Source organism: Tyto alba, unplaced genomic scaffold, assembly GCF_018691265.1.
Source record: "Tyto alba isolate M040663 unplaced genomic scaffold, T.alba_DEE_v4.0 Super-Scaffold_48, whole genome shotgun sequence".
NCBI lineage: Eukaryota > Metazoa > Chordata > Aves > Strigiformes > Tytonidae > Tyto > Tyto alba.
The window spans coordinates 27,587,265-27,599,971 of record NW_024881324.1 but is presented as its reverse complement, the minus strand read 5'-3'; the positions used below and the strand labels follow the sequence as shown (position 1 = coordinate 27,599,971).

At 40.2% G+C, this 12,707-nt stretch overlaps 1 protein-coding gene across 7 annotated transcripts in view; it reads right to left on the bottom strand.

Moving 5' to 3' along the window:
• SEMA5A (semaphorin 5A) overlaps positions 1-12,707 on the bottom strand; it is a 498,071-nt gene that overhangs the window by 125,110 nt on the left and 360,254 nt on the right. For all 7 annotated transcript variants that reach the window (XM_042806859.1, XM_042806857.1, XM_042806861.1 and 4 more), the window contains 2 exons: positions 4,020-4,305; positions 3,051-3,186 (listed from right to left, as the gene is read on the bottom strand). In XM_042806859.1, coding sequence (XP_042662793.1) covers positions 3,051-3,186; positions 4,020-4,305 — 422 coding nt within the window. The remainder of the gene's footprint in view (positions 1-3,050; positions 3,187-4,019; positions 4,306-12,707) is intronic.

The following is a 12,707-nucleotide window of genomic DNA, read 5'->3' as shown; positions in this document are numbered from 1 at the left end:
AATTTACACACAGTGATAAAGACAACAAATTTTCAAAGGAAATCCCATGTCCTACCCCAGCCCAGGTCTGACAGGAACCCCAGGTGAAAGCATTACACACAGTTCCAGTGGCTATTTCCGACCCTGCGTTTACTAGCCGAGAATGGATAGTGCGAAGCTCTAACTATAAAGTGTTATTCACGGCAAAGACATTTTTGCTTTGGAATCGATTGTACTTTATATTTGAAAACTGTACTTTTTCCTTACAGGAAAGCTTTCACTAATTGCATGCACAGCACAAATTTCAACTACAAATAAACAAAGCAAAATAAGTGGCAGTTAATTTTAGCATCTTTGTGTTTAAGTCTTCAACTAACTGAGGACACAAAAGAGCAAGCTGCTTAGCTCTTGTGAATATGTAAACATCCACAAGTTTACTCATATATAATTTCATCAGAAAAGTAAAGCAGTACTTCACAACATTTGTCAAATATGTTGGTGATGTGAAAGGCATACTTAAGTCATACTTTTTTGTTCTATTCTATTATGTCATAAATTATACTATGAATTACAGCATGAACAAAATAATACAGTGCGCAAAACCCTACTAGTTACTTTTTTTTTGCTATTGCCATGTTTTCAGTTTGAAATTAAGTGATCATTCCAAATCCACAAATGTTAAGAAAGCCTCAAACAAATAGTTTCATAATGAGAGATCATATGATGAGGAAAGATAGTTAAGCAACTGGCAGGAAACAATTACTTGCTCTGTGAGCACCTGCATGTCATGCTAGTGAAAAAACTAAACCATGCCAAAGAAGAATTTCTCTGAATCTATCAAGCAGGAAAGATGCCAGCTGGAATGCTCCGGGTACACTGAAATACATATGGTCCTTGGTCTGATGATGGAAATTGTCCTGTGTAAAGACAGAAGCAACAATCTCTGGAGAAAACCAGTGTTCCTCAAAACTGAGACTCCAGTAGTATCCTAATCTGGAAAATATTTAATTAATATAATCGAGTCTTGGAAATACAATGTCTGATGTAACTATCACTACAAAGCAGCAGCCCTCCTTCATCTCACATACTTCTGTCTGTTATTGCTGAGTAGGTGAATACTCTGAGGATAAACGTACTTTTGAGACTACACAAACAGAACTTCTGATATTTTATCATAAGGACTCTACAAAAGAAAACTTCTTTCTGGGAAGGAAACCAGTCACTCAGACAATGAATATATCCCATCTATATGAAGCGTGTACTCTAAAGCTCCATCAGGTCATAAAAAATGATTACACCTAGATCCAAACATTAGACTAGTTCCTGGTATACATCACTGCTGCAGTCATGGAGCCAGAAAGCTAACCAAAAAGTCAACAGAACAAAAGATAGCACCTGCAAAGAACCAGAAGTTCGACATTGTTAATGATACCTAGAGATCAGTTAATGTTAATTGGCTTCAATACTGTGTTGTAAAAGGCTATGTTACAGCTTTTAAGACTAGCACAGACCTGCAAAGCTGTTGCTCAAAGAGATATGATACAACTGTTACCACTGTGCTTGTAAATTGAATTAAGTACCAGCCATATTAAAATCAATCAGATGATCCAAGCAAGAAATTTCTTTAACACCTCAGTCTTGACTAGAATTTAGAGATAAGCACCGACAGTACAGTAGAGACTTACACAGTTTTTACACATCCATCAGACTGTCATCTTTGTTTGTGTGTACCATTCTGTATGGACTGCTCTCATGATAATTATCAACACATTAAGACAAGGTTTGTAGGGAGAGGTTAATAACTTTTATTGGACTTGCTCACCTACTCAGAAAGAAGACAAGATTTTTACATTCAAGCCTTTCTTCAGGCTTTCTTTTTCAAAAAATTAGCATCATTTATACCTTCTTACCATCACTATTTTGACAATATAAATATTTCTACAATATGTAAAAAGCTGTACACAAATATAGCTCTCTTTTGCAATATGGCTTACGCAAATGCATCTTGGCACTTGGGGCTAATGCCAAACAAAGTATTTAGGAAAGGTACTGAGGCTCTGGCCTTTAACTCTAAGAAAATTCTGTGCCTTATTTTCCTTCATTTGCATAAATCAAGAAGTAACTTGGACTACCTACAATCCCCGCAATGGGAGGTTCTGTTTCATGCTTGCAAAGATCTCATGACTCTTACAAGAAGACAGGAGCAGCACTGAACTCATAAAATTGCATTGAGATTAAGGGAAGGTGAAAGGTGGATAAAGGTGAACACGCCTAAGTATCTTGGTGAAAAGCTGTTCTTGTTAATCACTAAATTAATACTGTTTTCCTTTCCATTTCCCTTGCCAGAATCTCACTAAAATTGTCCTAGTAGCAGTGGTGACTAATCAGCAGAAAACAATGTATATGTGCTTACCTGAAATACCCTTTTCTTTTTGTAGAAAGTTCCACCAAATGACCCACCTTGGACAGATTAGTTTTATGCTGTCAGCCAACTGCAGTTTATTATACTTTCTGAGGCTGACAAGTTCAAGTGAGGGGCACACCACATCACAAATTCTTTTAATCAGAATCTTCAGGAAGTATGGACCACCTTGCACAGGAAAACATACAAAATCCTGACCAAGCCTCATTTATAGCCCCCCCCCCCCCCCCCCCCCCTTTCTTTTTTCTGTCAGACAATGTTCCCTTTTCATGTTCTAATATTACAAATACAACGTAAAAGAGAATAGCAATTTGATCATCCTTCAGCTAGGAATTAGTGTTAACTGGACAGATAACTGTAGTGTTTAATTTTGACAGAAGATTGTAGATTCCTTTTTTGTCCTACCCTTCAAAGCATATCTGCTTTTCAACCCAAATTATTTTGTGGAAGGATAAAATTAACTATGTTGAAATAAGGGAACCTCTTAAGCCTTTTTTTTGAGTTGGGGGTGGGTGGTTGGGGGTGTGTATGATTTTTTTGAGGTCTTAGGTTATAACATACTACAAAACTGGACTTATTAACTATGAACCATACAGCACTTTGGAAAAAACCTCATGTTAACTATTGTATTTCTCCCATGTATCCGTACCTGAAAATTAGGGTTAGGATTGGGATATGGAAGCCAAGCAGAACGAGAGTTTTCCTGGTATTTGAAGGGTCCATTAAAGGCCTGAGTTATGGCACTCAGGTTGAAAACGCAAACTGCTGAGGCTGCTATGCTGTTCCTGCAAAAGAAATACAGACAATAACCTAAGTAACATCATTAAGAAGTCCATTTGCTGAAAAATAAATGAAAAGGGCAATAACTCTCCAATCCTTCAAGTAATTAACAAAGCAGATGTGATCAGCCAGAAGATGGTATCTCAAGATACTGATACGTGATGTGCTGGTTTAGGCACAGACATTGGATTGAAAACTTTTGTCAGCCTTGCTAAGTAGCTGGTGTGGGAGAAACCCAGAACTTCCTTTTTTTTTTTTTTTTTTTTGGTTAAAATAAATCTGTACGTTTTTAAATTTTACTTTGTTGATATAACAGGTTCAGTTAAAATCAGATCAAATTCTTGATTTGACCCTCAAACTCAGATGAGTATACGTTAGGATTAATTTAAACTACAGAAGAGAGCCCCTTGTGCTTTTTGGGTAAGGTGAGCTCTTCCTGACATGGTCAAATTACACCACCTCAAATTCATTATCGTGTCACATTACAATTATGAAATATTTAATAAATACATAATGCATTAATGTATTACAATGGTGTGCAAAATAAAAAAATAATGTCTTTATAAGAATGTATGGAAACTATGACTGAATAGTCTTAAACACAACCGGCTCCCTGCTGTAAGGTCATACTGAGAATTCTTCTTTCATACACCTTCAACAATTCATGTGGGAAGCATTTGGAACTGACACTTGTTCACAAGAGGACAGTGGATTGGGCAAAACAGTAGTTTGAAATTATGATGTTTACTTGGCACATGCAGAAGAGAGCAGCTCAGAATCTTTAGTTTTTACTATCACAAATAGCAAAAAAATTAAATATATTATGGAATTTACTTACACGTTAGTGGTAAAAATCCCATAGATCAAGTCCAATTCTGGCAGGAAGAAAGTGCTCTGCAGTTCATTATAGTAAAATGGAATTTCTCCAGGGCGAGAGCAGTTCAGCCGAGCTTTCATGAAGGTAGTCCAGGTGTCCTCCAGCACAAACTTGCCACCAATATCATTTTTGCACACCCGAGCAGCACGAGAGAAGACTGTTTTCCCACAGTCGTGTTCCACCGCATTCTCCCGGAAGAAGAAGTAGGTAAAGTTTCCAATGTCATAAGACGACACAAAATTTGGCTCTGAAAATAACAGAAGAAAAGGGTGTTTATTGCCTTCTCCTGATAGATGCACTCATACTGACATGGAAGGATTTATCTTCGAACATTAGATTGAGAAAATCACCCCTTTTATTATCCTTGCAGGGAATTGGCCCCATGACATCTGAGGAGGCCAGCTCATGTCCAGCCAGGATTATGAGCTAAATGAACGTGGCTAAACAGGCTCTGCCCTGGGTGTCCAATGCACGTGCCTGTGCTGGGCAGCCCTGGCCCACCTCACTGTATTCTACCCTCAAAAGCGTCACCGGGCTTTAATTCCCCGCATATGGGCATGGTGTATTCTTACAATGTAATTGCTCTCTCTCTTGTGCTCGCTCTTTCTACTTTGCCACCATGCCATTTACCCCAGATCAGCAGAATAACGGGGGGTAACTGAGCGTGGCTAAGAATGTGCTCAGAGGCTGTAATGAAACAGAAGTGACCTCAACACAAGAACATCTGATGGTAAGATAACCGCATTTCAGCCCCATCTCTCATAAAAGCTGTGATAGTTATTACAGGTGGTTGTTTTCTTTTTTCTTTAAAAGAATTATTAAAAACTGATCAAAGAAACTGATGATGATGCAGGAGAAATTAGAGAATATACTGAAAAAAAGTCTAGAAAACAACAGATGGCAAAATTTCTTAAAAGAAAAAAAAAAGGGGGAACAGTGGATACCAAAGACAATAAACATGTAGTCCATTTCCCATGAGGATTACTGAAACTGAGGAGAGTCCATGACCTTAAGAGAAATTGGCAACCTGATGAGTTCCTAAAGGGAAGACAAATTTGATACACAGATTTGTGGAGAAGAGCCCCCCTTGTGTAAGGAACAATTACAGAACACTGCTACCCCTGAGAAAAAAAGCAAAATTTTTGTTTTCATTCCCAAATGTTATTCTAAAATGGGAAAACAAATAAACAAACAAAACTGTTTTAAAAACATCTATTGTGAGGAAACACTCCAAAGAAATTTAATAGGTGAACATTTCTTGACAGCACTACTGCATTGAAAAAAAGCTGCTGTAATTGAATCTAAGCATTTTGCAGGAACATGTCAAACCCGTCAAAACTTGTGAGGGGAACTAGAAAGGCAAGCGTGCTGGCATTTCCACACAGCAGCCTAAACCCTGCCTTCCAATTCTTCTCAAAAAACATCCCACCTCCCAACTTATGCGGCCTCGTGTGCTGCTCCCCTCTCCTCCTGCTGTACGGAGGGTCCCCAGGGCAGGTTTTTTGGCAGCAGCGGCCATCAGCCGCCTGCGACATTTGAGGCTGAGCAGACGTGACGGAGCTCTCACTCCCTCCTGTAACGTTCGCTGATTGTTCCATCAACCACTTCCTTGAGATTAGTCTGGAACACACACCATTCCCCCCACAGCCAGAACTGCACAGCCGTTTGGCTGGGAGATAGTAACCAAACGCTTTTGAGGGGAACTTGCTGGTATCCTGAGCTCTCATAAGTTACATAGTGCCAGTGCATTTGTGTCTTTTTTTTTTTTTTTTAAAAAAAAAAAAAAAGGCAAAATAAAGTAGTTTGATAGGGCTTGTGATCGCAATAAAGGTAAAACTGGATTGACAATATACAGAGATAAGCTATTAGTAATATTTGCCCTATTAGAACCTCATATCTTCATTCCACATCTCAAACTTCCGTTACGATAGGAATTTTGCTTCAAAGGCTTTGAAAACCTTTCAATTTCATTATTAGAGTTTATAGATTTGTAGAAGTAATTCTTAGTTGCTCACCAGCTCTCATTCTTTAGCTATAACATGTAATGCTGTTACATATTTATACAGGAAACAAACTGGAAAAAGCTGAAAAAAAATCTTTTTTTAACTCTGTTAATCTTTTTTTCTCTAAAAATGTGCATGTTTACTGAATAGGTAACAGGGTAGAACAATATATAAGATTTAATTACAAGTATTAATGCTAAGATGACAAAAATACGTGGCTAAAAATCACAAAATTGTATGCTATCTCATTCTAGACAGGTTAGACAGTTTTGGCAGGCATCAAATATTAAACATGTATCCAGACATGCTTGTATGCAAAGTTTTTTCTTATTATAAAGCCCAATTAGGTTTCATTCATTCTCTATACACACCAATGTTTTCAGCTTTATAGAACAAACTTGTATTTATTTAACTAAAGCATACTGGAAATAAAATCTTTTTAGGAATACCAGGATGACTAAAAAAATAGAGCCTACTGTCCCTCATTATCTAACTTCAATTTATATTCCTACCATATCTGGCCATTATTTAACTCCATCTGTAATGTACTTTCTTCCCTCACTCTACACAATATCCTTTCAGGTTGTTCTTATACTCATGGAAGGAACTACTGTCTGTGGATGAAAGGAAAAGCATCCACTACTCTGTGTGTAACTTCAGCTGCCTGTCCACCATGCTAAGGTTAGGTCTTACATAAAGCAATATCCACTAAAGGAGACATTAAGAAAAACAATCCACCTGAAACAGCACAAAAAAAGTAACATTTTCCAATAATGCATTTGACTTTTTGTAGCCTATGACCCTGCTTACTCTTTGAAATTATTTCAAAAATATCTCAACTGAATTGAAAATATTCCAATTACTGTGCAAACACTCAACATCCATTTGATTCGCCCACAAAAACATTCTGTACAACCATTAAACACAGAGGCCCTGCCTTGCAATGAGGCCTGATGATGCTGCTTCTCACTGGAGGCCTACTGAAAGAAAAAGGTCTCTACGTTGGCATAATAGGATCTCACTGCAGAGTCAAAAACACTACTAGAAGCACTCAAAGTATGTAGAATAATGAGTTACAAATAAAATCTTCACCAATTATAAGAATAAAAAAAATGGAATGCATTCAGAATGTTTTTAGGGTTCTTTAAAAATCCATGTCAATCTTTCAAGAGACAATATTTTAAAGTTGCACTGAAAATCATAATACATGTATGAATAAAAACTAATACTTATATTTCATGGATTCAAAACTGAGAAACAATATATACCTCTGCAAACACCTATGCATATACTTTACTGATTATGAACTGATGAAAATGTGACCTGCCATTGAAACTTGTGAAAACTGTTTTCATTTGCATGAAATGTAATAATCTCAAAGCTACCTCAGGGAATTCTGTGGATATGGAAGGATTATCATGTCAGACTTTATTTATTTCATTTTCTCTTTGGGAAAAGTGAACTGAATCACTTCAAAGCTTCAAAGGAAAAAAGAGACTCCTGTCTAGGAAAAATTAGTTCATATGTTTCCAAATATTGTGCTGTGAACTGCTATTTGTTGACATGGCGGCCTTCCTGTAGAAGTTTTTAATGCAGCAAATGAAGCGATTCTCTTGTTTCCTGCTGAATTTGCAAATGGTTCTGGAAGGGTAAATGCATCCCGTTTGTGAATCACCACAAGTGCAAGGATTCTGGTATGGGGCAGGATACAGCTCATATGAAACAATGTGAAACTGTCAACATCTAATAGTACCATGAGTATTGTATATCACCTCTGTAGGTTTTTAAATATTCAATTTATGCATGTATCAGGCTGACCAGACTTTCCCAAATTAAATGGAGCCGATGGAAACAGGAAAGCAAGAAAATGAGTTTGTCAGTGTGACATGACAAAGATCTCCTGCATACAACATGGAGCAGTGCTACACAGATAGACAAGCCCGTGCACTGAAAGCACTAGGTGGAGGGTTAGTGCTGCCTCTGCACAAACACTCTCTAGTGTGTCATTTCTGAAGTTTGTTTACTCAGCACAAAGCCTGGGAATCTCTACCACTTCCTTCATAAAGCAGCATGACTGTCCTGCAAGGAAGTTTCCCCACAGATTCTTCCAAGTTATTGCAAAAAAGATAACTGAACTGTATGAATTCAAGATAGTGTTTCAGTCTGAAATAATCATCGTCATATCATAGAATCACAGAATGGTTTGGGTTGGCAGGGACCTTAAAGCCCCCCCAGTGCCACCCCCCCTGCCCCGGGCAGGGCCCCCTTCCCCCAGCCCAGGGGGCTCCCAGCCCCGTCCAACCTGGCCTTGACCCCTTCCAGGGAGGGGGCAGCCACAGCTGCTCTGGGCAAGGGGCTCCAGTGCCTCACCGTCCTCACAGTACAGAATTTATCCCTTACATCTCATCTAAATCTGCCCTCTTTCAGTTTAAAACTGTGACCCCTCATCCTACCCCCACACCCCCTGACCCAGAGTCCCCCCCCACCTCTCCTGCCCCCCCTTTAAGCCCTGGGAGGCCGCTCGAAGGTCCCCCCGGAGCCTTCTCTTCTCCAGGCTGAACCCCCCCAACTCTCTCAGCCCGGCCCCCCAGGGGAGCTGCTCCAACCCCCCCAGCATCTCCGTGGCCTCCTCTGGCCCCGCTCGAGCAGCTCCGGGTCCTTCTGCTGTTGGGGGCCCCCGAGCTGGCCACAGTATTCTAATTATCTAATTGGTTTTTCTAAAGGTTGGGACCAACCTATATTTTCTGGGGAGCATGGTCTCTGTCCTTAATGAGAAGGCACTTACTAGGAAGAGACAATGCTTCCCTTGGGATTATTCTCCCTTCCCACCTGCCCAGGCAACTCGGAGGCCAAAGAGCCCAAGTCCCCACTCACTGCCAGAGCAGCTGCACGTCCGGCAGCGCCAACGGCTCGTGCCGGGCCTGGCTGCGGCTCTGCCAGGCCGCACGGGCCGATGGAGTTCTGGGGAGCGAAGCGCTTACTGGGAACGGGATGGGCGCTCGGGAGGGCAGGAGGATCCAACTGGTGCAGCTCCCCCCGCACCGCCTCTTGCTAACGGCGTGTAAAGCAAACTCCTCCCCGAGTCACACTCAGGTTTTCCCTGGCAAAGCAGTAGCTCGAGTTGTCCAAAACAGGGCCGGGAAGGGAGCCAACAACTAAGCAACATGGATGACCAAGGGTGTCCTGTGTAAGCTGATTTCCTGGCCCTTTTTTATTTAGTGGTGTAGATGTAGTCTGGGTGGGTAAAAGGATGAGAGGAACTGTGCAAAAACTTCCTCTGGGAAGAGCAATGGGAAACAGGAGCCTGAGAGAGCTCGGAGAGCATCTGAGTCAGGCCCAGACTCTTCTCACTTCCTGAGCTTTGGAGCAAGAAGGTTGGCTTGTGCTCTTTACTTTCTAAAACTCCACATCCTCTGAAGTACACTAATACGACTTCATTTACCTACTGGTTATTGGATGCTACTGCTTCCAGAGTGAGCCAAATGACAGGGAATGATCTGTCTTTCTTTCTGGAGGTAACAGCAATTAACCTTAAGGACTGTAAAGTCCGAAGCCTCCTCTGAGCAAGAAAGAGCTTGATTACCACTGACTGTCCCTGTGAAAAGTAACTCACGGGCGATGCATTCAGACACACAGTCAAAAGTTAAATTAGCCCCAAGAATGTGAAAAGAAAGCTAAAATTAGAATCTTTTCAGATCTAGATACAGATCAGATTATATACATACGCACAAAATAAGACACACACATAGATATATGCATGTATAATATATTCAAAATCTTAGAAGTCTAGATACTCGTCTAATGCCAAACAACATCTGCCTGGAGCTTGTTCGTTGACCTCACTAGATCGATGAATCTCACCCTCACACCATTGGCCTCTAAAGACCCATTTCTTCCAAATATTTGCGTTCAGCCAAATATTTAATGGCATTAAATTCTATGGAGATGCCTTTGAGTTTTTTTGAATGAGGTTCAACCTCCAGTGCGAAATGCTCTCCAAAAGGGAAGCTTAAAATACTGGAAACAATTTAAGCTCCAAATGTACCAGACTATTTTATTTTCATTCACCTTACTGACATAATTAATGAAGTCCATTTCCTATTTGCATTTTGTCATCCCAGTATATTCATTAAGTATATTCATTTAGCGTAGTCCTCTGCAGCTGTTGAAAAACAGTATAGATCTTGCATTAGGTTGACCAAGGCATCACCACTCATGAATTTTTAAGGACAAATTTTAATCATAGAGTAAAACTTTCCTACAGCGTTAAACATTTTAAAAGTAATATATTACTTGTAGTCATCATAGTTATATCCATCCTTAGGAGCTGAACTGTAAAATGTTAAGTCCTGGTATAAAACTGGCAGAAATCATTGCTTATTAATAGCTATTTTTCCTCTGATATTTCATAATTATCTAGGACACATGCTTAAAATGACAGTCTGTCATAGCATAGCTGGCTACCAGTCTATTTTGAATAGTATTTCTTCTGCAGTACTTCAGCTCTCCACGATTTCTTTTACATTTTTTTTTTCTTTTGCTAAATTGAAGATTTTATGGGTATGGAAGAACAAAGACTTCAGAATACACTAAAACTATGTATGCCAGACATTTTTTCTTCGGTCTTCTCTTATTTTGCTGATAGGTTTTATAATACAATTCAGTATAATCATAAAAGTGGATGCACTCATTAGACATTACATTTTACTGATATACTCTAATAAATTCTGAAAAGCAATTATTTATTTCTTGAGAAATAGTTTTCAAATACAATATTACAAAATTCCCTGGTTTATTGCCTGTTGTTTATTTCAAATACATCTTCACTTTCAAGGTAAAGTGTTCTTACGTGGCATAATATTCTGCAATTTATGATATCATTTTTCTGATGAAAATTTGCCAGTGGCAAACTTAGTGACAGAAACCATTCTCTATCCTGATTAATACCTACCCAAGTCCTTGAGAGTCCCATCCAGAGTTCAGGGGATTTTGCATCACCTATATTCACCAGATAAGACACCTAGCACAGCAGTATCTTGGGGGAGTGGCAAGGATCAAAAATACAGAGGACTACCCTAATTCACTCAGAACCTCTGGAGGTTTGGGCTAGAGGGTTCTAACAAAAGATGCAAAAGTTTGGATGGTTACTTAAAACTCTGAATCCAGGATTCCACATAGACACGAACAAAAAAAGCCAGCTTGCTTTAAGCAGATTTTGCCTACTAGCAGGTATAGTATGGAAAGAAAATCCAATTATGATGGCTTACCCCTCTCTCTCCAAACATTTGGACTGCCATTTATTTTTTTCCTCTGATCTAGTTTTGCAGGGAAGGAGACAATCAAAGGGCTTTCCCTGCAGACCTGGTCCTCTTTTCTTTTTTCATAACAGAAAGGAAACCAGAGTTCACTTTCATAATCACACCCTTTCCCTTTCACCTAAAGGCTCGATATGTCTGCTACTGAAATTCTATCTCTGCCTCCAATATTTCTGTTCTCCTCCCTTCTTTGGTGAATGCTGTTTTTCGTGTGTTCAAGTTCCCCAAAATTCATCCCTTTTTCTATCTTCCCCTAGTTGAGATGTATTTCAGTTCTTTCTTTCTCTCTGGCTCTCTGTGTATTATAGTCTTCTGCAACATTAATGAGGCTGATGTTCCCGTCATGACTCTCCACAGGTGGGCAGAGAAGATCTGCTTGCAGGGGTGCCTTTCTACCTTCCTTGTTCAGCCTCTCCAATTGGCACCTGACACGAACAGGCTAGATGAGATATAAAAGAACAGGCTCTGTCCTTAGTAGCCTCCTGGTGTTTTCGTAAATGGAAGGTGGACCTTGATGTTTTACGTAAGGTAGATAAGAAGAAAAAAAAAAAAAAAAAAAAAAAAAAACAACACCATCCTGGGAAGTGCTGTCTGTCTCTGCCATCTGTGTCCTGCACTTGGGTCACAACCACCCCACGCAACGCGACAGGCTTGGGGCAGAGCAGCTGGAAAGCTGCCTGGCAGGAGAGGACCTGGGGGTGTTTGTGAACAGCCAGCTGAATAGGAGCCAGCAGTGTGCCAAGAAGGCCAACAGCATCCTGGCTCGTGTCAGAAACTGTGGCCAGCAGGACTGAGGAAGTGATTGTCCCTCTGCACTCAGCATTGGTGGTGAAGCTGCACCTCAAATCCTGTGTTCAGTTTTGGGCTCCTCACTACAATAAAGACACTGAGGTGCTGGAGTGTGTACAAAGAAGAGTAAGGAAGTTGGTGAAGGGTCTAGAGCACGAATCTTATGAGGAGTGGCTGAGAACTGAGGTTGTTTAGCCTGGAGAAGAGGAGGGTGAGAAGAAACCATATCATCCTCTACTTTCAGGTGGTTGCAGCGAGGTGGGTGTCGATCTCTTCTCCCTAGTAACAAGCGATAGGAAAAGAAGAAATGGCCTCAAGCTGCGCCAGGGGAGGTTTAGTTTGAATATTAGGAAAAATTTATTCACCAAAAGGTTTGTCAGGCATTGGAACAGAGTGCACAGGGAAGTGGTTGAGTCACCATGCCTGGAGGTATTTAAGAGACGTGTAGATGTGGTGCTTAGGGACATGGTTAGTGGTGGACTTGGCAGTGTGAGGTTTATGGTTGATGATCTCAAAGGTCCTTTCCAACCTAAATGATTCTG